The 26,482-nt window shown below is 46.8% G+C and overlaps 1 protein-coding gene across 7 annotated transcripts in view; it reads right to left on the bottom strand.

Annotated features, from left to right (window-relative positions):
* Positions 1-26,482, bottom strand: part of LOC135201658 (uncharacterized) — a 123,102-nt gene that overhangs the window by 56,578 nt on the left and 40,042 nt on the right. For all 7 annotated transcript variants that reach the window (XM_064230768.1, XM_064230765.1, XM_064230769.1 and 4 more), the window contains one exon: positions 16,924-17,116. In XM_064230768.1, coding sequence (XP_064086838.1) covers positions 16,924-17,085 — 162 coding nt within the window. In that variant the 5' untranslated portion in view covers positions 17,086-17,116. The remainder of the gene's footprint in view (positions 1-16,923; positions 17,117-26,482) is intronic.

Genomic DNA, 26,482 nt, shown 5'->3' with positions numbered 1-26,482 from the left:
CCCCGTTTGTTGACGTATGCCACTACTGTGGTGTTGTCACACATCAACACCACCAAGTGTCCCATTAAGCGGTCCCGGAACTCTTGGAGAGCGAGGAACGCTGCCTTGAGCTCCAGGACATTGATGTGAAGGTGCTTGTCGTGATGGTCCCACACTCCTGCAGTCAGCAACTCCTCCAGGTGTGCGCCCCATCCCTCGGTGGATGCGTCTGAGAACAGCAACATCTCCGGGGAGGGGGGGGGGGGGGGGGAGGAGGAGGAGGAGTGCGGAGAGGCACTCCTCTTAAGAGGTTCCTGTCGTCCAGCTACCAGGCTAGGTCCTGCCTCACCTCCTCCATGAGGGACACGGGGAAGTACGGTGGGTCCTCTGCCTGTGACCAACTCTCCTTTAGTCTCCACTGAAGAGACCGCAGGTGAAGACGCCCGTGAGGGACTAACTTCTCGAGTGACGACAGGTGGCCGATCATGACTTGCCATTGCTGAGCTGACTGTTCCTGCCGAGACAGGAACCGGTCGGCTGCCTCCCTGAATCTGCTGATCCGCGAGTCTACGGGGAAGACTTGCCCTGCTACCGTGTCGATCAGCATACCCAGGTACTTCATCCTCTGCTTGGGTTCGAGATCGGACTTTTCGAAGTTCACCACGATCCCCAGATTGTGGCAGAATTCAAGAAGCTGATCCCTGTCCCATAGCAACTGCGAGCGGGAGCTCGCCAGGACTAACCAGTCGTCGAGATACCTCAGAAGACGTATCCCGGACAAGTGGGCCCAAGCAGACACCAGCGTGAACACCTGTGGGGCGGTTGAGAGACCGAAGCAAAGTGCCCTGAATCGGTAGACTGTCCCGTCGAGGATGAAGCGGAGGTACTTCCTGGAGGATTGATGGACGGGTATCTGGAAATACGCGTCCTTCAAATCCACTGAAAGCATGAAATCGTTCTCCCTGATGGAGTCGAGCACGGAAAATGCCATCTCCATCGTGAACCAAGACTGGCGAATGAATCGGTTCAGGGGAGAGAGATCTATCACCGGGCGCCAGCACCCCGTAGACTTTTCCCCCAGGAAAAGTCGACTGTAGAAGCCCGGTGACTGATCCCATACGATCTCCACAGCTCCTTTGCTCAGCATGGTCTTGGTCTCCTGTCGAAGTGCTACGTCCTTTGATGTTCCCGGAGCGTAGGTCTGAAGATGGACCGGGTTGGAGGTGAGGGGTGGCCGAGATTCGAAGGGTAGTAGATAACCCTCCCCAAGGATGTCTACTATCCAGGTCTCGGCACCGTAGTGCTGCCATGTTGCCCAATGGCTCGCCAGGCACCCCCCCACTTCCGGCAGCAGGTGAGGGGGAACACCGTCCCTAGCGTTTCCCACCTCTCTTCGACTTCTTCCCCGCCCCTCCTCGAGGAAAGGAGGGCTGGGAGGGGGGCTGATGGCGACCTCCCCTGGCAGAAGTCGAAGGCAGAGTCTTTCCTCGGGGCTTAGACGAAGCAACTGTCTTAGCAGCCGAGGAAGCGCTAACCAAACTCTTAGGCTTGGCCGCAGTTGATCGAGGCTGCCCAGAAGCCTTCGAAACTGCCTGGTGTACCAGACGATCACTGTCATCAGTGCGCCGTCTTTCCACCGCCGTGTCCACCGTCTCTCCAGGGAAGAGAGAGGAGGAACTCCGTACAGGTCCGTTGCGTAGTCCCAATGCCGCCTCACGCCCAGCCGCCCTGTACACTCGGGTAAGGACTGCGTCTCTATGCCTAAGTACCAGGTTGGCCCACAGGTTTGCCGTCTGGTGGGCGAGGTAGGAAATGGCCCTACCTCCAGACTGGCAAAGTCTCCTGAAAGCAGAGTCCCCTTCAGGAGTAATATTCCCGGAGGTGGCTGCGACCTTGGACACTGTGAGGGACCACAGGTCCAGCCAGGAGACTGCCTGGAAAGCCGCCACAGGGCTAGTGCCTCCTGCTGCGAGCTGCTGCAGAGACACTCCCGGAGTTAGCCTGGCTAGCTCCGGGTTAACCTGTTTGGGCGGCATCGGATCCTCTGATGGCACATAGAACCTTCTCTGTTGCAGTAGAGGAGGAGGAAGTAGCTTGGACGACCTGCCAGACCTGAGCGAACCCTCCTGTCCGGAGACGAGCGAGTCCACCTGGTCTAGCACTGAGTCGGCCAGCTGCGATTGCGGCAGACCCACCGTCGGTCTGGGTTCCTTTTTGGGCCCCCAGAACGACTCGTGCTGGGCTCAGAAGGTGGGAGCGGCGATCCTTCCCCAAGGTCGCTGTGCTGACGAATCAGCGCAATGACCTCTGCAAAGTTCCTCTGGATCTCGGGAGTGACCGCACTTGAGAAGTAGGACCGTCAAGCCCCTCCAACAAGAACGACTCCCAAGACCCTCCTCCTTCAGAAGGAGGAACAGCGACAGACCCCTCTCGGTCTCCTCCTACCACTTGCGAGTACGACCTGGTCGATCCTAAGACCGTGCCTGGCACGTAGGGCGTCGTGGTGGGATCGTGAGGGGCACGCCCCTCATGATCACTCCTTGTAGCCTCGCACTTCCCGGCGAAACCTGAAGAAGTTGAAGGTACAGGAGAGGCAGACCTGACGCTCCCTCCTCGCTCACCGGCAGAACCGGTGTGCTTGGGGGCTGCAGGCGATCGCCAACCCGCGGTGGCAATCGGGCTGCAGGCCTGGTCGCGCCGCTCCCGTGCGTCAGAGGAGCTGCTGCTGGTCCCCTTATCTGTCCAGTCCCGGTGGGAGCGGCGGTCAGGGGACCTGCAGAGACCACTGTCGCGGTGGGACCGGTGCATGTTCTCACGGCGCGTCAAACCGCTGGGACCAGCTGAAGCTGGTTCCTGTGATCGAGGGGACCTCTTACCAGCCTCAGCCCGTGGCCGGTCTGGGATCGTCACGTCAACCCTGGTAACCGGCTGGTCGCTGCAAGAGTCACCTGAGCGGCTCTTGCCAGCCATCCGTTCCATGCCTTGGTCCTGGTGCCGAGTGAACTCGGGCGTCTGGGCCTTGGCTGCACGGCTGCCCGTGGGCAACCGTACACTCGGTACCTCTCGCGAACGAGAGGCCGAGCCGGAACCTGGTGTAGCGGCAGCGCCCCTAGCACCAGGCGAGGAAGTACCGGTGTTAGCCGGTACCCCTCTGGTCCCCTTCTTCTTCTTCCTTGCGGAAGGAGAGACGGGCCCTGCTCCCGAAGGAGCAGGAGGACCAGCGGAAGGAACTCCCGTCCCACCGGAGTGGAACGGGCCCTTAGAAGTTCCCGAAGGAGCCTTCTTAGGGGGGGAGGAGGCAGCCTTTTTTCTTCCTTGGCTTGGAAGCCGTGGAAGTCGAAGGGGAAGAGGCGGCGGCAGGCGACGAAGAAGACGATGAAGACGACGACAACACCTTCCTCTTCTTCTTCTTCGTCAGCTCCCTCAGGACAGACGTCAAGTCCTCCATCCAGGATGGAGCCAGGGCTGCTGTTGCTGAAGCAACAGGGCCCAACTGCACCTGTCCGGAAGGACCAGCGTCTGGGGCAGCAACACCACGGGCTGGAACGACATCGGCAGGTGCGGGAACAGCAGGAACAGCAGAAGCGGCAGGTACGGCAGACAGGGCAGGTACTCCAGGAGACGGGGCAGCAGCCAGCGACATCCTGGGTACCGGCGGCAGGTCCAGAGGCAAGCTCTTCGGGCAACGGAAGTCCTGGGCTGGCACCACGATGAACCCAGGAGATGGAGGCATGCCCCTCCTTAGCACGGCTGCGATCGGGCCCTGCACGGCGGCCGTAGGCGTCACAGACATCACGTGAGGGGTGTAAACCAGGTGAGGAGGGGCGGCGTGCCCTGGAGTCAAGATCGTGGTGGTAGTGGTGGTCACCGCTCCATGGGTGACCAGCACAGCCCCCGCCAGATGCTGGAGCAGCCCCTGGACGCTCGGCGTGCCCTGAAGTCCCAGCGACACCCACACCTGGCCAAGGTCGTCCCCAACAGCAGAAGCACTTGAGGAAGCAACCGTCGGGTGATTAGGAGGGGTTCCCCCTCGTGCAGGGAGGGCGAACCCCACCCTGAGCGAACGGAAGACCCCGAATACAATTGCACGTCGGGGTAACGAGCGCCCTCCTCTATGCTCGACGGATCGGGCGAAGAGAAGGACCTCGAAACCCCCCCCGAAGGGGAAGGTGCCATATGCGGGAGCTGAGGCGGGGGCAGGAAAGAAGATGTGTCCGTAACCAAAGGAGTCGCTGGAGAGCTTTCCGACGACTCCTTGGCAGGTCTGCGCTTCTTCCTACCCTCATACAGCACCCACTGCACCTCCGACCAATACATACAAATATTGCACGGCTCGGCCCGAGAGCATTCTCGCCCTCGGCACCGAGCGCAAAGGGCGTGCGGATCAATTTCTGGAAAGGAGCAGAAAACCCCACACTTGCGACCCTCCACCCTCGGGCACACTCTACGGTTGATGGGGGGGTGCGGGGATAGCTCCATTGACCATTGATCCATTATCAATGTACAATAAAAAAAATGAAAAAGAAAGTACATACTTACAATTTCACTTTCAAACACTGACAAACCAAGTTGACGAATATTCACAACAAAACCAAAGCATACGACAATGAAGCAGGCAGAGAGCGATGGTGAACACGTCCTCCACACACACGGCCAAAAGCAAAAGTGATTCTTCACCTCCCAGTCGCACTGCGCACGCACTGTTGGACAAGCAGTTAACTACCGAACTCCCTTGTTCGAAGCTTACGACCGTTCCAGCTGCCGCTAGTTACCTTCCTATTGTAAAAGGACCGATGGTTTGTATTACGTATCAGAACAATGAGTGTTTTATATTAATTAATTCTGTTAGCTTATCAGACCACCATGGAACTTTGTGCTTCGTTGGATGGGGATATGATATTGGTATTGCTTCATCAGCAGCATTTTTAATGAGATCAATTAGAAATTTATTAGTTTCATTAAGGTCTTTTAAATATTCAAATGGTTGGACATTCCTAGTGTGCATTTCATGTCGCTCCCAATCTGCTTTATAAATGTTATAATGAGGAACATGTTTTAAAGGACCATTTTGTAATAAAGAAATTAATATTGGGAATTGATGACTGGTGTGCAAGTCATCAACTGTATTTCTGCTGTCGAGTGTCTAGTCAATAAATAATTTTCAAGCTTAAGTGCTGAGAGTTTTTGGTCAGTTTCTAAAGTTAAAAAATCTTGACCAACTTCCACTTCCAAAGAGGGAGTCGACGTGAGTCGAGGTTGGGTCAACAATATATTTAGTTCTTCTTGGTCTACTACAAGCAGTCCCTGGTCATTATATCTTCATATCTTATTGCACTAATGTTCTACCCATTGGAGTGCTGTGTCGTTTGCTGTTCTTAGATCCATGTCCGAACAAGTGGGCCCTAGTTGGCAACTACACAAGATGTGATTCATATTTTGGATTGGTTCCCCACAGGGGCATTCAGCACCATTTGTGTAACCCCATCTCTGGAGGTTATCACCTGTCCTACCAACTTTTGTTCTTCCTCTATTCAGGGTGACCCATTTCCTTCTGGTGAGGGAGAATCCACAGGGCAGGTCTTCACTAGGGTCAGGGAGGGCATTATTAGTAGTCTGACTGTCGCTCTCTCTCCATTTCTAGTCTGTATTTTGATAGGTCTGGGGTCTCTAGTTCTTTCACTGTCATGAAGCTCTTACGTGATTTCAGATGCCTCCTTGTTTATGATGGTTGTAGAGTGGGCGCCCGAGATCATTTGCTTGTTTGGTCTTTTCCTTTCTAGCCATAGCATCTCAACGGATGTTAGGTGCTGCGATGCTGACTAGTCTATACAAAGCTGGCAGGGGTGTTGCACTCAGTGTGCCAGTGATTAGTCGGCAGGCTTTATTTAGCTCGATATCCACTCTTTTGCATCTGCTCCCCACTTGGTGAATGCAATTTTGCTTAGGAGGTTATTTCTGGTGGCCACTTTTTTCTTGAGCTTGTTGACATGCTCCTTGAAAGTCAGTGTTCTATCAAAAGTGACGCCAACATAGACTGGATGCGAATGGTTTTCCAGTTCCTCATTATCCCATTTTATTTTCAGTTTTCTGTATGCCTGGTGGTTGTTCAGATGGAATGAGCATACCTGAGTTTTCATAGGGTTTGCTTTGAGGTGCGATTTTTTATAATAGTCTGAGATGATATTGCCCTCGTCAGTCTTTCTTCGATGGTTTTAAATGAACGTGACTGTGTTGCAATGCAGAGATCGTCAGCACATATAAACCTCCGGATGTCATGGAGTTGTGGTAGGTCATTTGTGTAGAAGTTGAATAATAATGGGGCTAGTACAGAGCCCTGCAGGAGACCATTTGACTGCTTCCTCCACCTATTTTTCCTGCCGTCCATTTAACATAGAAAGATCTGTTTTCTAAGAGTAATCCAATGATGCAAACAATGGTGGGGTTTTGGGTCATTGAAGAGAAGAGCTCTGTGGTTGACTGTGTCATGGGCAGCAGTGAGATCGACAAACACAGCGCCTGTAATTTGTTTGTTCTCGAATCCATCCTCTATAAATTGTGTTAGGTTCAAGACCTGACTGCAGCATGATCATCTTGGTCGAAAGCCTGCTTGATCTGATGTTACTTGCTCCTCGATGGTGGGGGCTAGGCAGGGCATTATCATGCGTTCATATAGGTGATGCAAAGTAAGGATATTGGTTGGTAGCTCTTAGGTGAGCTTGGATCTTTACCAGGCTTGAGAAGGGCCACAACTCTTGCTCTTCTCCATATCCTTGGGATTCGATATGTTAATGCACATTTATTGAATAGAGCAAGAAGCCAAGTCCTAGCATTGTCACTGAAATGCAGAATCATCTCAACCGCAATTCTGTCTAGACCAGCAGCTTTCCCTGACTTCATGTACAGTAGTGCCACAGGATACGAAATTAATCCATTCCAAAGCGGCCTTTGTAACCTGATTTTTTTGTATCTTGAAATGATGTTATTATGATATAACAAAGTTTCATGTATACTTACCTGGCAGGTATATATATAGCTATATTCTCTGTTCGCACTGGCAGAATTTTCAAAACTCGCGGCAACCGCTAGATCACTGGTAGTTCAGGTGATCGCCACCCCGCTCCCGTGGCGCTGGTGCTCGGAATCATTCCCATTTTCGTCAGATTTTTCTCTGAACCCTGTCTCCTGAGGGGAGGTGGGTGGGAATTTAATTATATATACCTGCCAGGTAAGTATACATGAAACTTTGTTATATCATAATAACATTATTTTCATGTATGACACTTACCTGGCAGGTATATATATAGCTGATTGACACATTTGGAGGTGGGTCAAAGACAGCAACATTGTAAGAGTTTTAAAATTTAAAATTCAAAATACTCTTAGATTCCTTACCTGCTAAGGTAGCTGACTTCAGCATTCCTGCCTCTTAGCCTGCTAAACCTTAGTAGCTTCCAACTAGGACGTGACCTATTAGTTGATGAAGCTAAATACAAGGGTCTGTCAACTGGACGGGACCAATTTGTTGACAGGAAACCCTAGCCCTCTCTTACCACGGGCATTCATGCTAGGATAAGTTAGACCACCTGAACCACACACAAAACTAACCTAACACACTACACTTCACAGACTGAAGAGGAAATAACCCTCTCAGACAACCATAAAAACAACACCACTTCATTAAAATACCTAGCATGTTAGTAAGTTATGGGGTGGAAAATCCTTTGCCCAATACTGCTCCTGAGGATACATATGGACCCAACGTTTGACAATTGTCAAACGTTGTTTTGACGTTTCTAAGGTAATGACTTGCAAACACTGAATTAGTCCTCCAAAACGTCGTTTCAATGATATCTTTGAGGGCCATATTCTTTTTAAAAGCCAGGAAGTAGACTACTGCTCTCACTTCGTGCGCCTTAACCTTAAGGATGCCGAAATTTTCTTCTTGGCATAACATATGAGATTCTTTAATTAGTTCCCTAAGGAAAAAGGCAATAGCATTTTTGGTCATTGCTCTGCTAGGATCCTTCACAGAGCACCACAGTGATTCTGAAGTTCCTCTAATCTTACTGGTTTTCTCCATATAATAGCGCAATGCCCTTACTGGACAAAGAACTCTCTCTTGTTCCTGTCCTACTAAATCTGAAAGACCCATAATTTCAAAAGACCTTGGCCATGGATGAGCTGGATTCTCGTTCTTGGCCAAGAACCCCTCCTGAAATGAGCAAACCGCTTTGTCATGTTTCCAGCCAATATGTTTGCTAATTGCTTGCAGCTCACTCACCCTTTTAGCTGTGGCCAAGGCTACCAAAAAGATGGTCTTTTTCGAGATATCTCTCAACGAGGCTTGATCCATCGGTTCGAACTTACTAGTTCCTAAAAATTTCAGGACCACATCGAGATTCCAGGAAGGCGCTCTGTATTGGAGCTCCTTCCTTGTTCCAAAGGACCTTATGAGGTCTCTCAGATATAGATTATTGTAAATATCTAGACCTCTATGTCTAAATACTGAGGCCAACATACTCCGATACCCTTTAATCGTCTGAGTTGACAATTTTATTTCCTTCTTTAAGTATAACAGGAAGTCGGCAATTTGGGTCACAGAGGTACTGGATGAAGAAATCTTCCGACTCTTGCACCACTTGCGAAGATTTCCCACTTCGCCTGGTACACCTTAATAGTAGAGGCTCTTCTAGCTCCGGCCACCGCTCTGGCCGCCTCTCTAGAAAACCCCCTCGCTCTGACAAGTCTTTCGATAGTCTGAACGCAGTCAGACCCAGAGCGAGGGTGTTCTTGTGGTACCTGTTGAAGTGAGGCTGTTTGAGTAGATCTACTCTTGCTGGAAGTGTCCTTGGTACATCTATTGTCCATTCCAGTACCTCTGTGAACCAATCTCGGGCCGGCCAGTATGGAGCTATGAGAGTCATTCTTGTCCCTTGACTCTCCCTGAATTTCTTCAAAACCTTTCCTAATATCTTGAACGGGGGAAAGGCGTAGACGTCTAGCCCCATCCAATCTAGAAGAAAGGCGTCTACTGCGACTGCTTGACGGTCTGGGACTGGAGAGCAATAAGTCGTCAATCTCTTTGTCATGCTGTCGCAAACAAGTCCACCACTGGGCGACCCCATAATTTCCACAGACTCTGGCATACTTCTAAATGAAGAGTCCATTCTGTTGATAGAAGTTGACCTTCCCTGCTCAACAGGTCCGCTCTCACATTCTTCTCCCCTTGAATGAGTCTGGTGAGAAGGGTTACGGGTGTTTTCCTTCTCTGCCCAAAGAAGGATCTCCTCCGCCAACTTGCAAAGAGAGATTGAATGTGTCCCTCCTTGTTTGCGGATGTACGCCAGAGCTGTGGTATTGTCCGCGTTGACTTGCACCACCTTGTTGCGAATCACCGCGTTGAACTCTTTCAAAGCCAAGAAAATCGCCATCAGTTCCTTCCTGTTTATATGCCAAGCCGCTTCCTCCTTGCTCCAACGACCTGAAACTTCTTGATGTCCGAGAGTCGCTCCCCAGCCTGCGTCCGACGCGTCTGAGAACAATACATGGTCTGGGTTCTTTTGCTGGAGAGACGCTCCCTTCGCTAACTTCCCCGGAGTTAGCCACCACCGCAATTCCTCTTTGATCTTGCGAGGAATTCGAAACAGGAAGGAATCTGGTTGCGATTTTCTTGGCCAGACTTGGTTCAAAAATATTTGTAGGGGTCTCATGTGAAGCCTTCCTAGAGAAACGAACCGTTCCAGGGACGAGAGGGTCCCCAGTAAGCTCATCCACTCTCGTGCTGAACATTGTTCTTTCTCTAGAAAGGTTTGAACTTTCCGGATGCACTGCTCTTGTCTGTTGGGAGACGGAAAAGCCCGAAAAGTCACTGAGGAGATCAGAATCCCCAAATAAACTAGCTCCTGACTGGGGTCATATTCGACTTTTCTAAGTTCACCATCAACCCTAACTCTTTCGTTAATGTTAACGTCATTTCTAAGTCCTCCAGACATTGCTTTCTTGATTGGGCTCTTATGAGCCAATCGTCCAGGTATAGAGACACTCTTATTCCTAGAATGTGTAGCCACTTCGCCACGCTCGCCATCACTCTTGTAAAAACTTGTGGGGCTGTGCACAGTCCAAAGCAGAGGGCTTTGAACTTGAAAGATCCTGTTCTGGATCACAAATCTCAGGTACTTCCTGGATCCTGCATGAATTGGGATATGAAAATATGCGTCTTGAAGGTCCAGGGTAACCATCCAGTCCCCTGGACGTACCGCTGCCAGTACTGAATCGGTCGTCTCCATCGTAAATTTTGTCTTCTCCACAAATAAGTTGAGTTGACTTACGTCCAGTACTGGTCTCCATCCCCCTGAGGATTTCGCTACTAAAAACAGCCGGTTGTAAAATCCCGGAGATAAGTGATCCAGAACAGGTTCTATTGCTCCTTTCTTGAGCATAGAAAGAACTTGTTCTTGTAGTGCTTCTTGTTTCCCTGGATCGCTGTAGTGAGCTCCAAGCTCTCTTGGCGATGTCGCAAGAGGTGGTCTCTTCAGAAAAGGGATCTTGTAACCTTCTTTGGCTACCTTGACGACCCAATGATCTGCTCCCTTTTCTTGCCAAATCTCCCAAAACTTCTGGAGTCTGGCACCTACTGATGTCTGAAGGACTTGTTGTTCATTGTTTACTACTGGGTTTCGAACCCCTCTTGGACGGAGCTCTTCTTGCTCTGAAGGCAGGACGAGAAAAGGACTTGCCTCGAAAGGGCTGACTAGCTTGTCTTGATTCCTTAGGCGTCTTCTTAACCACCTTGTTGGGTAAAAATTTCCTTACCGAAGAAGTTAACAGATCCTGCGTCGCCTTCTGAGTTAGGGAAAGCGAAATATCCTTGATAATATCCGCAGGAAACAATTGATCCGAAAGTGGGGAATAAACCAATTCGGATTTCTGGGCGTTAGAAACGCCCTTAGCAGCAAAAGAGCATAGGAGTGACCTTTTCTTTAAAACTCCTGCGGTGAAAAGAGATGCTAATTCATTCGCGCCATCCCTTAAGGCTTTGTCCATGCAGGACATAATACTGCTTGGGAGTTGAGAAGCCGTTGATTCATTATTTTCCACTGTTCGTCCCAGAGCCCCCAAGGACCAATCAAGAAAATTGAAAACCTCGAAGGTCCGAAAAATCCCTTTCAAGAGATGATCTAATTCTGATGGAGACCACCACACTTTAGCCAAATTCAAGGCATGTCTGCGGGAACTGTCAACAATGTTGGAAAAATCCCCCTGGGAGGAGGCAGGAACTCCCAGGCCGAGATTTTCCCCCGTCGCATACCAAATTCCGGACTTCGATGCCAATTTGGCAGGAGGGAAAGAGAACACAGTCTTGCCCGCTTCCCTCTTTTCCTTCAACCACGTATCAATTCTTTGAAGAGCCTTCTTAGCCGTAATCGAAAACTTCATCTTCAAAAACGAGGACTTCTTCGGAGTTTTATTCTTGGAGAATTGAGAAAGGGGTGATGTCGGAGCTGCAGGCTGAAAATCCCCTTCAAAAAGTGAAAGAAGGCAATTCGTTAATTTCTTATAGTCTGAAGAAGGTGCTTCACCCTCTTTTACTTCCTCAGATTCTAAGTCTTCTATTTCCTCTTCTGCCGAAGACACATCCTGTAAACCAAGGTCTTGCTGCAGAAAATCTTCTCCAACCTCACGGGAAGAAACCGGCTCCTGCCGCCTGCGTCCTGCGTCCTTCTGAGCTCCGAGGTTGCGTCCTGCGTCCTGTTCCGGAAGCTTGCGTCCTGCGTCCTGCTCCGGAAACTTGCGTCCTGCTTCCTGTTCTCGTAACTTGCGTCCTGCGTCCTGCGTCCTGCTCCCGTAACTTGCGTACTACCCGAGACTCCGAAGGGTGATGAGAAGGAGGCAAACCATCATGCGTCCTTTTAGATGACTTGACGGGGAGAGATGCATCCTTACGCCTCGTAGGAGGATGTTCCGATGTTCCCCACGATTTAACTAAATCGGCTAACCTTCCTTGCATCTCTTCAAGGAAGTTCCTAGTCTCTGTTTCCTGGCGGGAAGTCTGAGCAAGCGGAGAACGACGACGAGAAGGATCATCAAAACGAGAAACTCGATCTTGAGCTCTACGATAAGGAGAAGATATCGGAGAGACTGCTCCGTATTCAGACGGAGGGCTCCTATCCAGAGAACCGTCGTATACATGAGGTCTTGCGTCTTGTCTTGACTTAAAGGATCTCCTCCTTTTAATCTCGGGACTACTCCACCGTTCTTGAGGGTAACGCTCATCTTGAGAAGACGTAGGTCTATGCGTCCTCTTCAGAGGACGCGAAACTTCCGCATAACGTCCATACTTGCCTGACGCAGCACTATCTGTAGAGGAAAAACACTTCCCAGGGTCACCTTTTCTATGACGCACTGCTGCAGCCTGGGACGCAACAGGACTGCCTGAAGGGACGACTGATCGTAAGGGAACCCCTCTCGCCTCCCTTCGACTGTCGACATGCCTTCTCCCTTGGGTCTGGGAGCTTGGCAGAGGCCTAGGTCTAGGAGCACGAGTGAGACGATCAGCCGCCCCCTCCACTACACTGACACTTTCAAACGTACCCACTTTGTCTGTAAGACGCTGAATCTGATCGCCCATTGACGCAAGGGCGGCAAACACTTTCACATAATTAGTATCCTCAGAAACAGCAGCAGGCGCAGGAGAGACCTGAGGAGAAGGATTAACAACTTCTACTTGGGAAGAAGGGGGAGAAATAACAGAAGTATTCAAGGCCTTACTAGAAGATCCTGACCTCTCACTCCGAGACACCGATCTTCTTACTCTATCCTTTTCTAGTCTCTCAACATATTTTGTGAAAGTCTTCCACTCCTTCTCATTTAAACTTTCACACTCATTACATCTATTATCCCAAGTACACAAAACCTCTCTACACTTCTTACATACTGTGTGAGGGTCTACCGAAGCTTTCGGCAGTCTCACCTTGCACCCTTCTTTCATACACACTCGAAATACTATACCAGAATCAGACATTATAATAACTTCCAATCGCGATTGCCAATCCAACTTTCCAATACGATACCCAATAAACCATCCAAGTACAGCGAAAGTCAGCTAACGAGTTTCAAATTCTAGCAGGGAACCAACAACGATGTTGCCGGTTCAGTGGCAGAAAAAAATCTGATGAAAATGGGAATGATTCCGAGCACCAGCGCCACGGGAGCGGGGTGGCGATCACCTGAACTACCAGTGATCTAGCGGTTGCCGCGAGTTTTGAAAATTCTGCCAGTGCGAACAGAGAATATAGCTATATATATACCTGCCAGGTAAGTGTCATACATGAAACTACGTTTTACATGTAAATTGCCTAATTCGTTCCAAGCCCTACAAAAACACCACAGTAAATTTTATAATAAAGCTAAATTGACCAATAAACAATGAAATACAACAATTTGGACCATTCAATGACTAACATAACCATGACTGTGTACCTGGAAATAAAGTGTATTAGTGTACAGGATACAAGAAATACTGTACGTACATGTATGTACATATGTAGTAAAATGTGGAACCTTACCTTTCGAGTGAGGTGATCTCCGAAAGTGGCGACAGAGAAGGAGGACAAATGGCAGAAAACATGAACACTTAACTTTACGAAACACATTAAAAAATGGCAGAAAACATCAACACTAAACTTTACAAAACAAATTAACAAATGGCAGAAAACATTAACACTTCTTGATTATCTCCATCTTCGTTCTCCATAGAAAGCATCCTCTTCTTTCCGTGAACTTCAGCAACATTCTTGGGACCCATGGCTAATAACGTAAGTAACTAAGTTCACACACAATACGATAAAGTAACTTACAGTACAATGAAAGCGAAATCACTAACACGAATTTACGTTAACAAACAAAATATATGTGAACGAATGAATTCCAGGGCTTACAATAACACTGCTGCAAAAAATGGTCAAGGAACGCCTTTACATAGAGGCATGATGCTGACCAATAGGAGAGCAGGATATTATAGCGGTGACTAGCATCAGGAACCAATGGGAGAGTGGGAGGATGGTGGCGAGTCTACTCAGTTGGCGGCGCGCGAGTTTTAAATAGTTCTCGGTGGTCCGGGCGAACCTCAGACTTTACCCTTTCGCAACCTGAATTATTTTTGTATACAAAAGCAAAAAAATCGTCTTTGCTTTCGTAACTTGGATTTTTCGTAAGTAGGGACTTTCGTATATCGAGGTTCCACTGTATTTCATGGCTGATTGTAATTCGTTCATGGTATATGGTTCAAATATATCATCACTCTGTGACAAGATGCGTTGCATGTCTTGCTTCATTTTCTTTAGATATCCCCTCTCCCTGTTTTGGTTGTTGGTCTTTCCACTGATAAGGAGTTGATGGGCTACTTCAGTAGGGGTGACTCCTGCTATTCTTGCTAGATGCTGGTCTTCTGATTTAAGCTTTTTGATGGTGCTCCAGGCCTTTTTACTGTTGTGAGTCATATCGAGGTTTGTGATGGTTTCTTGCCAGCGTTCGTGTCTTTCATGGCATGGTGATGATAACATCAGTGATTGGAAGTCTTGATATCGCTCTGGATCAGGTACGATGTTTGCAATTTCATTTTCTATATCAGATGTAAAGCTTCCCAATCGGCCTTGCAGTAGTTTGATCTGGGGTTTTGGTATTTTGTTTCACGGGGTTGTATGACTGGTTTTAAGTCAATAGCCACTGGTCGGTGTTGGGATTTTGGTATTGGGTCCATGATTGTTCTTGAGAACGACTGGTGGTATTTAGCAGAGACAAATGCCAGGTCCGGATTGTATCCCCTACTCCATCGTGCACTCTGAAATGTGGTGTCATCTTTTGCATCATACAAGATTGTAAGGTGATTAGCAAAGGCCCATTTCTCCACTGCCTCACCATCGTGGTTGGTGCTATAGTAACCCCAGACAGTGTTATGGCTATTGAAGTCCCCAACCATGAGACAGGGCTTATTGTCAGAGATGCTGATCTGGGGCCATGAGAAAGGAGCAGGAGGGGGTTTGTAGACTGAAATGATGTGTAGGTATTCAGCTTCCACTTGTAGGATCTCCAGCTTATCCTTGGATAGGTCTCTACTTTTGTGAATGATGGATTTCTCACTAGCATATATTGCACTTCCGTGGATTGGGCTTTGATGGGAGATAAAGAAGTCCATGCCAGGTATTTTAGGCAGTCTAAGATCTTTGTGAGTCTCTTGGATGCACATACATTGGCCTTCAGGTTAGTGAGCAGATCTACTTTCGCTGCTGACAGGCCCTCAGCACTGAAGCTGATAATTCTGAGCTTACTCATCTTGCCAAGAGGCCGAGGGTTTATCCTTTTGCCACCTCTTAAACTAGGGTAGGGTGCATGGTGTAGCAATTGGTCTCTAATAATTTAGATTAACAGGGTCTCCACCTCAAGGTTATCGGAGGACTCGGTTATCGGCAATCCAGTTTTATGGCAATTGTCTAGCCCCATAAAATCGGCGATTTATGGCGCCATAATGGGCCAAGTTCTGGTTATCGGTGCCATAAGCAGCCTTATGGTGCCATAAGGGTTCTTATGGTTCTTATGGCACACCATAAGGGTTCTTATGGCACGCCATAAGGGTTCTTATGGCATGCCATAAGGGTTCTTATGGCACACCATAAGGGTTCTTATGACACACCACAAGGGTGCTTATGGCACCAATAACTGGTTATTGGCGCCATAAGCGCCATAAATCGCTGAGTTTCGGTTAATGGCGGTTTTTCCTTATCGGCAGACCCCAGGGAATGAACACCCCCCCCCCCCCCCCAAGACCGGGGACTGGCTGTACATGGTATTAGTGTCTTAATACCACTGAATTTTATGATTCGGGTTATCTTCAGAATATTCCTTATCCATGCCAAAAGTTGTTGGGGGGTTTACTGTACTATTCACTATGATACAAAATGTAAATATTTCATCCAGGATGGGGTCCCTCTCACCAGGGAGGCCCAACTGGGGGAGGAGCAATACTGTTACAGAGTGGAAACTGCTCTGGGATCCTCACCTGGATATGCGACACACCAACAGTACTTTAAGGGTCGTCAGTCCGTTGAGATCGGACCCAGCACTGTGGGCATGGCTTGACATAAAAATTTCCCCTCGCTTGACTACGTCACGTACTCTAGTTTTACAGGTAGAGTGGGGCAGTCAATTCAGTAGTTCAAAACCATGCTAAGGTCATCAATGAAAACAGGAAGAAGGGAAAAAAAAATTTATGGGAGGAGGAGTAAAGGAGTTAAAGGTCCCAATGTTTTGTTGAATCCACAGAAAGAAAGTAGGCATAAAAAGCATACTCTATCTGCAGTGGATCCCTAAGCCCCCACCTCGTCAAGGAGTGTGGATCAGGGGGAAAATACTACGTAAATACTTACGAGTAAACAAGTTATGCTCAGTAGTCTTGTGGGTTTATTTTTCCATTTGAAATAATCTTAACGCCATTGGCTGGCATTATAGCCTTTATCAACTTCTGCTTCAAAATCATACATATCATATTAGTCCAGTTGTACTGCCCTGCCAAGTCCATAATTTGTACACCTTGATCATGTTTTTCTATGACTTAACACTTCATATCCAAGGTAATCTGCCTTTTCAAATTTTTCTCAGAACTGTCTTAACACTGGTTCTTAACATTCATGATGAAAACTACAATACATTCCAAAATACAGGGGCATGGTAAGAAAACAAAGTGAGAAATGCTACAAGATGTTACGGAGATGCTGTGCGGCAACATAACCATGTGAACGGAATGAGACTCCTTGGCTAGGCATTACATCTTGGAAAATTCATACATTGGTTCCCTCATAAGTCAAGGTTTGACTGTATGTATATGTATTTGCTTGTGTGCTTGCATATCTATACTGAATAGATTACTGAACAATGAGAGCTACAAAATACCTGTTGATTTGTGGTGTGAGATGGTGTTATATAAGTCCGAGAGGGATTCATGGTTTCCATAACATTTTGAGCTCCTGCTGGAACATTACTGTAATGTTGAGCAGATGATGCAAACCCAAAGGAATGTGTATCACTTGGAACTTTCTGAGAAAACCCCTCCATCTGTTTCTTATGAAAGCTGGTGGTGGCTAACCTGGAACATAGTATGAAAATATCAATTTGTTACTAAGCTATATAAAGTACATAAAAAACTTAAATAAATGCACAAATATAATGAACAAAGCTCTGACAAGCAACTTAAAATACTTAAGATATATGAAAAAAAATATGCTACCTAATTAAAATACGTACAGGCAGTCCCCGGGTTACAATGGGGGTTCCATTCTTGAGACGCGTCGTAAGCCGGAACATTGTCAAAAATCCTAAGAAAACCTTACTTTTAATGCTTTAGGTGCATTCAAAACTATGTAAACTGCGTTCTTATTGCATTTTTCATCAAAAAAACCTTTAAATATTGATTATTTTGCATTTTTGGTGTCATATTTCATCTGCCAGATCAGCATTTGTAGGTGTCGTAACTCTGGAACATGCGTCGTATCCCTGGAACATGCGTCATAACCCTGGAAATAATTTCTGATGAATGTAATTGAAAAGCGCCGTAACCTCGGAACGTCGTAAGCCGAGACCGTCGTAACCCGGGGACTGCCTGTAATATTAACAAGTGATAATATGAAGTTTTCATAGTAAAACTAATATTGTAAAACTTACCTGAACACCTGAATTAGCCCTGGTCACTGACCAGCCCAAACTATGTATATCCCCACATATTTACCCACTAAGTGGGTAATTTTAACTGTCAGTGTTACCAACGCTGCAGGTAAAATCTAGTCAAATGAGTTACCCGTGTTACAGTTGGCAACGCTGCCACCAATACCGGCCACCAGAGGCCTGTCTCCTCAACTGAATCAATTCACTATCAAATTGAAGTGGGGAGGAGGGTGGGAATCATTCAGGTGTTCAGGTAAGTATTACAATATTAGTTTTGTTATGAAAACTTCATATTGCAATACACTCCCTGAACACCTGAATTAGCCCAATTAACAACATTTATTCGGAGGCGAGATCAATCTCATTCAGCCCGACCTGTCCACAGAACATACGCAGGTAACTCATAAGCAACCTACCATGTATAAAAGCATGTATCCTCACCTAGTTATCTAACTCGGAGGTGAGGATGTTTGCAAAGAAAGTACTTCAACATCAGTGTTGAATCTAAGGTACTGTCTAAGTTAGAAGTACCTCCCATGTGATAAGCTATACTTGTTATTCATGGAGGTAAAAACAAATCTCCTCACATCAACCCTGGGAACCAAGCCATCACTGCAAGAGCAATCACCGGCAAAGCACAAGTCACCTGAGAGACTCACTCCTTTCTTCCACCCCATGCCCAAGTCATGAAGGTGAGCGGACTCAGTGTCACCAACTCTGGATGCAGGCGAATCCGAAGATTTACGTGCACTCAGGAACTCGCAAACGAGCGCCCGACACGGAACTAGTCTTAGGGGCAGAACTTCTAGGACTAGCAGCAGAAGTGCAAATTGAAGTATGCACTTCTATGGCTCCTGACACGCTATCCCCTGGAGACAGCGTGATGGTTCCCAGAGGAGGGAGACCCTTAGAAATCCTGTGACAAGACTTCTCAGGGGGGAGACTACCTTCTCCTTCTATGGCAGGGAGCCTTAGAAGTTGAAGGGGTGGAGACTGATGAAAACATGATGATTCCAAAGAAGACGATGACAACACTTGATGAACTCTCTTCCTCTTCGATTTCTCCTAATTCTGCGAGACTTCTTCTACAGGATGACATATATTTACCATCAGGAATAGTTAACCCTTAAACGCCGAAGCGGTAAAAATCAAAAACTCCCCTGAATGCCGGAGCTGGTTTTGAGTGAGCGCGGAAGGGGAAAAAATTTTTTTTTCAAAAAATCACAGAGCGCTTAGTTTTGAAGATTAAGAGTTCATTTTTGGCTCCTTTTTTTGTCATTGCCTGAAGTTTAGTATGCAATCATCAGAAATGAAAAATAATATCATTATCATAGGTAAATAATGCGATATATGGTAGAAAAAAAAAATTCATACATAATTGTATTAAAATCACGCTGTGCAAAAAACGGTAAAAGCTAACGAGTTTCTTTTTTTTTCTTTGTATTGTACACTAAATTGCAATCATTTTGATATACAGTTACCATCCGAGTTACGACCTAGATCCGTTCCGACCAACAGGTCGTATGTCAGAATGGTCGTTAGTCGAAAATACCAGCCAGAATGGCCGACCGGGATGGATAAGTACTCGGTTAAAGTGGAAGATTATACTGTACTCGAGGACACATGATATGAATGTGTTTGCCATTTTTTAAGTAAACTTTTTCTGTTGAATTGTGTATATACAAAGCTGTTTATTTTATCATTTTTTATGCTTTTTAAGTTTTCACTTTTATAATTTTATCATACTTTTCTGTTGAATAATATTACTGTACATATGTATATACAAGCTGTTTATTTATAATTTTTATGCCTTTTAGTTTCACTTTTATCATACTTTTTCTGTTGAATAATATTACTGTTGTACTATACGTACAAGCTGTTTATGTATTTATCATTTTTATGCCTTTTAGTTTCACTTTTATCATTTTATCATAGAGATATTTTTAATATTATACTGTAGGTGCAATGTATTTAGCTTTTTTTTCAGTTGCTTAGTTGATATACTACGTACATGCATCTTAATATAATATGGTTTTAGAAATAAAATATTTATTACTGCAGTTGAATTTATTATACAAAAATACAAATGAAGATCAAAATACGAAAATAGAAAAGTTACAGTTAAAAAATAGAACATACAGCTGTAGTACAAAATAGAAAATACATATGCATGTAAAAAAATAAGCAAAACAACACTCAAAATTAATGTTCACTGGTGCTTGGTTCGACGTCATCAACACTTTCTTCATACGCACGGTCGAAAGAAAGATCAGCTGTTAAGTCAGGCGAGGCAGGGGATGGGGAAGGGGTGGTTACTGCGCTGGCCGATGTAGGGGAGGGGGTGGCTTCGATGCTGGATGAGGCGGGCTTTTGTGTTCGTTTGACAAACATGCCAAGTGTCGTTTGGATCTTCTGCTTTTTCTTTTGAATAATATTACTGTTGTACTATACGTACAAATCTGTTCAGGCAAATATCCTTCTTTCACAATTAGTTTATCAAATTCTTCAACGAATGCCTTAGCAGCAGGCGCATCACTGCTAGCAGCCTCGCCTTTCGTCAGAACATGGTGCACTTGGTACCGATCTCGGAATCGACGAAACCACCCATCACTCGCTATAAACTCCAACGAAGCATATTCTTCACCTCCTTTCTCTTTTAACATTTTAAATAAACTTGTTGCCTTGCTTTGCACTGCTCGCAACATCACTTGCACATTTCTTTGTCTATTATCTTCCAGCCACGTAAATAATAACTTTTCCATGTCTGCTATCGGTCCTTCACGCTGTTTGGTGATAATAGTAGACTTGATTGGGGCTGCTCCTTTCACTGCGTCCTTAATCCTTTCCTTGTCCTTTAGAATGGTGGAGACCGTGGGAGTGGGAGAGAGGTGGAGACGTTCTGCTTATCACAATTAACTTTCATCCCACCTTCATATTTCTTGATTACGTCCATCTTCATCTCCAACGTCATTGCCTTCCTAGCTTTCTTGGCAGAATTGCATTCTGATGAGTCAGACTTTCTCTTAGGGGCCATGGCAAAGGTGTAATGAAAAAAATGTTCCTGCTACAATGTCTAGACAGTGAGTGAGGTGGTTGGGATGAGTCTGTCTGGGATGCTGTGCTGCCGGCGCCGTCGTAACTGTCATACCGCGCCGCACGCACTACGCTACCGCGCTGCCAAACAGTAAACGCCGCCAAATATAAAAAAATAGACCCCTGTCGGACACTGTCGTAAGACGGGTGGGACGTAACTCGCGCAGGTCGTAACTCGGATGGTAACTGTATAATACATTGTAAAACAATAAAAGCAACACCAGAAAAATATTATTACAAAAGGATGTACGAATTCGTAACGCGCAGATGTAAAAAAAGTTTTTTTTTTCAAAAATTCACCGTAAATCTAAATATTGTTCTAGAGACTTCCAATTTGTTTCAAAATGAATACAAATGATTGAATATTACGATACTGTAAGAGTTTTAGCTTAAAAATGATATTGTTATGTTACAATAAAGTTTCATACATACTTACCTGGCAGATATATACATAGCTAAGACTCCGTCGTCCCGACAGAAATTCAAATTTCGCGCCATCGCTACACGGTAGGTCAGGTGATCTACCGGCCTGCCCTGGGTGGCAGGACTAGGAACCATCCCCGTCGTTCTATCATATTTTCTCTCTTCCACCTGTCTCCTGCGGGGAGGCTGGTGGGCTTAATTGTATATATCTGCCAGGTAAGTATGTATGAAACTTTATTGTAACATAACAATATCATTTTCATACAATCAACTTACTGTCAGATATATACATAGCTGATTGGCACCCTTCGGTGGAGGGTAAGAGACAGCTACTATATGGAATAGACAGGTAAACAACATATGTTGTAGGTATAAATAAAACCTTGGTTCCTACCTGATAGGTGGTAGACTTGGTGGGTGTTTGCCCAGTAGTCTGCATCACCTCAAGAAACTTTAGCGAGATATGTATCTATGGCCAAGAGTTTCTTGTGGGTCTGCCGATGGGGTCTTACCCACTTACCTCAGCAGAGCCTAAAAGGACTTTGTCAATGGTGCTGTCCATCTTATATGACATACACCTTATGAAGGAGCACACAACCAATCCCGACCACCTGATCCTAAACCATGTGTTAGAACTAAGGATTGTTACGAGTTATCCCCAAACTCGTCACAACAACCGTAACTCAAAAACCACTACGCACACATACATAATTTTTCAAAAAAAAATTATACTCAACTAATTGGATATGACGAGAATTCTCTTATGAACAACATAGACGGCCGCCCGTGCGAGCCTGAATCCTCCATTGTTCGAAGAGATTCTCGACCATATCCAAACAGAAGAACAGTATATACATTTTAAGGATTGGTGTCGGCTCCCTGTACCCAGAATCGTATCTGCCGATACGATAGGACCTAGAGAAAAGCACTTCTCATACGTCACACGCACGTCTTTCAAGTAATGAGATGCAAATACTGAGTTTGCATCTCCAATATGTCGTATCTATAATGTTTTTAAGCGACATATTCTTATAAAACGCGAGAGACATCGCAACCGCTCTTACTTCATGAGCTTTTACCCTCAGTAGTTGTAATTGTTCGTCAGACAGACCTTATGAGCGTCCGTAATGACGTTTCTTACAAAGAACGCTAGAGCATTCTTTGACATCAGTCTTGTGGGGTCTTTTACCGCGCACCAAAGACCTTGTCTAGAGCCTCCCAACTGACGCTTCCTCTGAAGATAGAACTTCAGAGCTCTAACAGGGCATAGCGACCTCTCTGCTTCTCTGCCTACGAGACTAGACATTCCTTTGACTTCGAATGACCTAGGCCAGGGATTCGTGGGATTCTCGTTTTTCGCTAAAAACAGAGTCTTAAAACGAGCAATCGCCGAGTCTCCCTTGAATCCTACTTTATCCTGCAGAGCTTGTAACTCACTAATTCTTTTTGCCGTCGCTAACGATAAAAGAAATAGGCATTTTCTAGTTATGTCTCTAAATGATGCCCGATGCGGAGGCTCGAATCATCCGAAGACAGATATTTGAGGACTACGTCCAAGTTCCAGTTTCGGAGGTACTGGTTCCTTAGACTTTGAAGTCTCAAAGATCTTATGAGATCGTGGAGATCTTTGTTATTTGCCTAGATCTAAACCCCTGTTTCCTGAATACAGCCGAGAGCATACTCCTGTATCCTTTCATTGTGGATACGGCTAGATGAGATTTTACTCTCAGGAATAGCAAGAAATCAGCAATTTCCACTATAGAGGTAGATTAGGAGGACAACTTCTTGGCTCTACACCACCTTCTAAAGACCTCCCACTTCGACTGGTATACTTTCGTAGTGGAGGTTCTGCGAGCTCTCGCGATCGCGCTTGCCACTTCGCGAGAAAAGCCTCTCGCTCTGACAAGTCTTTCGATAGTCGAAAGGCAGTCAGAGCGAGAGCGGGGAGGTTTGATGGTACCTCTTGAAGTGTGGTTGTTTGAGAAGATCCGTCCTTTCTGGTAGGGATCTTGGAAAGTCTACGATCCACTCTTACCACCTCCGTGAACCATTCCTGGGCCGGCCAAAGGGGGGCTATTAAAGTCATCCTCGTCTCTTTTGACGCCACAAACTTTTTCAATACTAACCCCAGGATTTTGAATGGGGGAAAAGCGTAACGTCCACTCGAGACCAGTTTAGCAGGAAGGCGTCTACCATAATTGCTCTTGGGTCTTCCACGACCGAGCACACACTGGGAGCCTTTTTGAAATGTATGTTGCGAGAGATCCACATGAGGAGTTCCCCCACAGAGACCAGAGATCGAGACACACTTCCTCGTGCAGAGTCCATTCTGTATGAAGGACCTGGTTCCTCCTGCTGAGCCTGCCGCTTTCACATTCCTTACTCCCTGTACGAACCTTGTCAGCAGGGAGATGTTCCTGTGAGACGTCCAAAGTAATAGGTCCCTCGTGAGTTTCGTAAAGGAACGAGGAGTGTGTCCCTCCCTGTTTCCGAATGTAGGCAAGTGCCGGGTGGTGTTGTCCACGTTTACTTGCACTATCTTGTCTCTCACCAGAGGTTCTAGGCTCTTCAAAGCCAGGTGTACGGCGAAGAGCTCTTTGCAATTTATGTGCCAGGACACTGTGCTGTTCCCCATGGTGCCTGACACTTCCTCCGAGCCTAATGTCGCTCCCCAAACCCGTCTCCGACGCGTCGGAGAACAACACTAGGTCTGGGTTCTGTGATCTTAGAGAGTCCCTTTGTTCTCTTCCAGAGGTAGCAACCACCACTGTAGGTGTGCCTTTACCTCCACTGGAATGGGAAAAACGTCCGACAGTTGTCCGTTTTTCCAGCTCCAAGACTTCTTGAGGAAGAATTGAAGTGGACGGATATAAGTCTTCCGAGAGGGAAGAATTGTTCCAGCGAGGAAAGCGTCCCCAGAAGGCTCAACCATTCCCTCGCTGACGTTTGCTGCTTCTCTAAGAAGAGAGAGATTATCCTCAAACCTTTTGCGGTTCTCTCTTGCGAAGGAAAAACTCGAAAACCCCGAGAATCCATCCGAATCCCCAGATAGACTAGGTCTTGTCTGGGGGTCAGCTGAGACTTCTCGAGGTTCACAAGCAATCCCAACGCCTTGGTCAAATCCAGAGTTAACTTTAGGTCCTCCAAACACTGTCTCTCCGATCTGGCCCTGATGAGCCAGTCGTCTAGGTACATCGAGACATTACTTTCCTTTGAGATGAAGAAATCTCGCACATTCCTCATCAGGCTTGTGAAGACCTGAGGAGCTGTGGACAGGCCGAAACACAAGGCTCTGAACTGAACGATCCTTCCCCCCGTCATGAAACGTAGGTACTTCTTCGACGAAGGGGTGGATCGGGACGTGAAAGTAGGCGTCTTGGAGATCTAGAGACACCATCCAATCTCCTTGTCGTAATGACGCTAGGACTGAAGCAGAAGTCTCCATGGAGAACTTCTCTTTCTGAACAAATTTGTTCAGAGCGCTGACGTCTAGTACTGGTCTCCAGCCTCCCGAGGCTTTCGCCACTAGAAAAAGGCGATTGTAAAACCCCGGGGAGTTTTGATCCCAGTACTAGTTCTACTGCACTCTTGTCCCACATTTGTTCCACCATCGATCGAAGAGTATCCCTCAGCACAGGATCCTTGTACTTGGCTGATAGTTCCCTTGGTATTGACGTTAGGGGCGGAGTATTCAGGAAAGGGATACGATATCCCTTCCTTATGATATTTAGTGAAGACGCGCTGCGTCTATCAGTGTCCAGCCTCCACGAATCCCAGGAGCCTGGCACCTACTGGTGCTTGGAGGAGAAATGTTTCATTTTCCCTTTTTAAAGGGACGAAAGGCGGACCTACTTCTTCTCTCTGGAGCCTTCCTTCTTGCGGGAGGTCTGGAGATCGGACCACCTCGAAAGGGCTGCCTAGAAGTGATAGGTTCTTTCTTGTCCGAAACTAAAACAGGTTTCTTCTTCCTAGCTGACTGCGTCAGAAGATCCTGTGGTCGCCTTCTCAGTTAAAGAGTGAGCTACGTCCTTCACTAAACTAGAAGGGAACAAATAGTCCGACAGAGGTGCATATAGTAGAGCTGCCCTCTGAGCATGCGGAGACTGCCTTTGTTAAGAAGGCGCCATACACTGTCCTTTTCTTCAAAAGACCTGCTCCAAATAATGAAGAGACTTCCAAAGATCCATCCTGTACTGCTTTGTCGATGCAAGACAAAATGCATAAACAGGGCTTCAGGTTCGATTCCCTGCGAATCGTGAGCTTTCTTGGACATCACCCCAAGGGACCAATCTAAGAAGTTGAAGACTTCCAATACATGGAAAAGTCCCTTGAGGAGATGATCCAGTTCTGAAATACTCCATGTAATGCGAGCAGAATTAAGACTTGGACGCCTTGAAGCGTCAACTAACGTCGAAAGTCTGCCTCTGTAGTAGAAGGGAGAGCGATACCCATATCCTCCCCCGTCTTGTACCATATGCCTCTTTTCCCAGCTAATCTTGCTGGAGGCATGCAAAATACTGTCCTGACTAAGTCTTTTCTTCGACTTCATCCAGGAGTCTAAGGCGTGTAAAGCCCGCTTCATCGAGATGGTGGGCTTCATCTTCAGAAAAGACGAAGGCTTCTTCGCCTTCGCACTCGAAAGAGCGAGCGCGAGAAGGAGGAGCAGCCGGAGTCAACTCGTCTCCGTATTCCTCCAGAAGCAGGGTAGTCAACACCTTATAGTTGGACAAGCCCTCTCTCCATGATCGTCATCATCCGAGTTTTGCTCCCACTCGTGATAATTCTGAGTTTCTGTTCTCCTTTCAGAACTTTCCTCTTCTGGAGGAGACAAACTCCTGATCGGAGAGGGGCTAAGGGAATGAAAGTCTTTCCTTTTTCCCGTTTTGATCGACCTGGAAGGCGTCACAACCTGCGGCTTCTCTTGCGCTTTAGAAGACGTCTTGTATGACGCTTCCCGCTCTCCGAGCGTCATGTATGACGTCTCTTGTGACGTTTTGATGACGCTTCGCGTCTGTAAGACGCTTCGCTCTCTAAGGGCTTCCTACTCGGCGTCACAATCTTGGACGGAGCGTCACGTCTAAGATCCGCTTGAAATGACGCTTCACTTCTAAAAGACGTCTTTCGATCTTCTTGTCTTACTACACTCTCGTCAGCCCCCGTTCTTCGAGCAGGTGCGAGAGGACGAGACTTCTTAATAGGAAGCGTCACGTCCTTCCGACGGGGCGCTAAAACTCCCACAAGAGATGACAGTTGTTCCTGAACCGCCATAATTATC

This window comes from Macrobrachium nipponense, chromosome 28 (genome assembly GCF_015104395.2).
Source record: "Macrobrachium nipponense isolate FS-2020 chromosome 28, ASM1510439v2, whole genome shotgun sequence".
Lineage (NCBI taxonomy): Eukaryota > Metazoa > Arthropoda > Malacostraca > Decapoda > Palaemonidae > Macrobrachium > Macrobrachium nipponense.
Note: the sequence above shows the minus strand (reverse complement) of the source record. Positions and strands in the feature narration are given on the sequence as shown.